Raw genomic sequence first — 1,729 nt, 5'->3', positions numbered from 1 at the left:
ATACCAGGTCCAGCGCGCGGCGGGAAGGTGGAGTGGGGAGGCGGCGTGCGGAGCTCGCCTTCGCCGTGGGCGAAGCCGCAGGAGGGGCCGCGGGGGCAGGGGCCGCGCCTCCACAGCGCGCACAGCTTCGTCTTGAAGGCCGGGCCGCGGCGCGGCGGAGGATCGAGCATTTCCCGCATCTCTCGAGCGCGCGCCGGCGATCCGGGGGCGGGGAGGCGGGCGGCGCCGGCGGGAGGAGGAAGGCGAGGGAAGGAATGGAGGAGGGAGGAAGGGCACGAGGGCGACGACGGACGAACCGAAGAGGCCTCGGAGCAGCGGCTGCCCAAGTAAGCCCGACGGATCGGCCCAGGAACTGAAGGGCCGACACGTGGTAAAAATGGGCTGGACAGTGCCCTGCAGCCTGGGTGAAGAGGCTGGGCAGAGGCTACTGTGCGGCCCATTTTTATCTCCTCAGGTATCTTTTGTAAAAATCATATAATTTGGAAATTTTGTCTCAAAAAAATATAATTTGAAAATTCACATTTAATATATTTGGTCCTAAGATTTCATAGCATGAGAGGATAAACTGGTCAGTTTTTTTTGTTTTGGCATTTTTCTAAAGTGAGTTTGTTTGGTTCCCTCATCAGATTTGGGAGGGTTGAGGGTGGAAGGCGGACGAGGAGAAAAGTATGTAGGAGGAAGGAAGAGGGGGAGAGGAGGACATGGGGTGAAAACAAGTCTTGTGTACTAGCCCTTCGCTTCGCGAAACAATGTGTGCCCGAGTAAGGCTAGAAGGTCGAACCAACGTAGAGGATGTTACATTGCCGATACAACGGTGAAGGAACTTCCCTCTTGCAAAGGAAAAGGGAAACGAAGGGACCTCGCCAAAAAATAATTTAAAGTGCCCTCGCTAAGTTTTTGCTCAAGGAGTTGGGAGTACCTCATCCTCAAACAACAGTGTCATGGTGTGATATTTTAGGGGCATCATAGTTGTCAGTCAACTCAATCTTTCATGCTCAAACTGAGCATACTAGGGTGGATTATCATTCTGTGTTGAGCATGTGGCGAGCAAATTGCTTGAGATTCGGTACAATCATTTGGTGGTCAACTGGCGAACGAATTTACCAAACCTTTGTTGGTATGGTATCTTGAAGCCTGAAAACAGTCTTATAGCTTAGATGAGTTTGAGGAGTGTTAGAATATCAACAATTGGATCGTATGACAAGAATATATGGTCGGGCCAAAGATCAAATGAATAGGCATACTACAATAATTGTTAAATTACTAATCAAAATCATACATGGAAACAGCAAGAAACTCCAAATTATGTTGCCCCCAATTTAACTCCTACATGCAACACCGCTGCACATTGCAAGCACAGGGCACTTCAAAAATTCCGTAGTTAAATTCATACGAGGCGGGGCGGACAGCTGTGACGGGGTGGCCGACCGGCCCATCGACTCAATTACAACCGGGCAGTGGCGAAGAGCAGAAGACCAACAACGGTCTCAGGCGCACCCTTGTTTCCCTCCTTGACGGCGGGTTGTTTGCCAAGGGTGCACTCGGATCAGAGGCGTACTCTTCCTCGACGGCAAGGGCTTGCTGGTTCATGGGTGGAGCAGGGAGCAGCCGTGCCCGAGAGTGGACAGGAAATAGAAACAGAGACGAAGCATCGAAACATGTGCATACAACATGCATGATTTTGCCAAGACACTACTACCTGATAAACAACAATTTCATTTGCTTGGGG

The 1,729-nt window shown here is 51.0% G+C and overlaps 1 protein-coding gene across 2 annotated transcripts in view; it reads right to left on the bottom strand.

The window, feature by feature from the left end:
- LOC119329502 (zinc finger CCCH domain-containing protein 13-like) overlaps window positions 1-280 on the bottom strand; it is a 6,477-nt gene extending 6,197 nt beyond the window's left edge. The window contains exon 1 of one of the 2 annotated variants that reach the window (XM_037602560.1): window positions 5-280. In XM_037602560.1, the coding sequence (XP_037458457.1) occupies window positions 5-179 (175 nt within the window). In that variant the 5' untranslated portion in view covers window positions 180-280. The remainder of the gene's footprint in view (window positions 1-4) is intronic. The other variant, XM_037602562.1, reaches the window with a different exon arrangement.
- Between the last annotated feature and the right edge of the window lie 1,449 nt (window positions 281-1,729).

Source organism: Triticum dicoccoides, chromosome 7A (genome assembly GCF_002162155.2).
Source record: "Triticum dicoccoides isolate Atlit2015 ecotype Zavitan chromosome 7A, WEW_v2.0, whole genome shotgun sequence".
Lineage (NCBI taxonomy): Eukaryota > Viridiplantae > Streptophyta > Magnoliopsida > Poales > Poaceae > Triticum > Triticum dicoccoides.
Note: the sequence above shows the minus strand (reverse complement) of the source record. Positions and strands in the feature narration are given on the sequence as shown.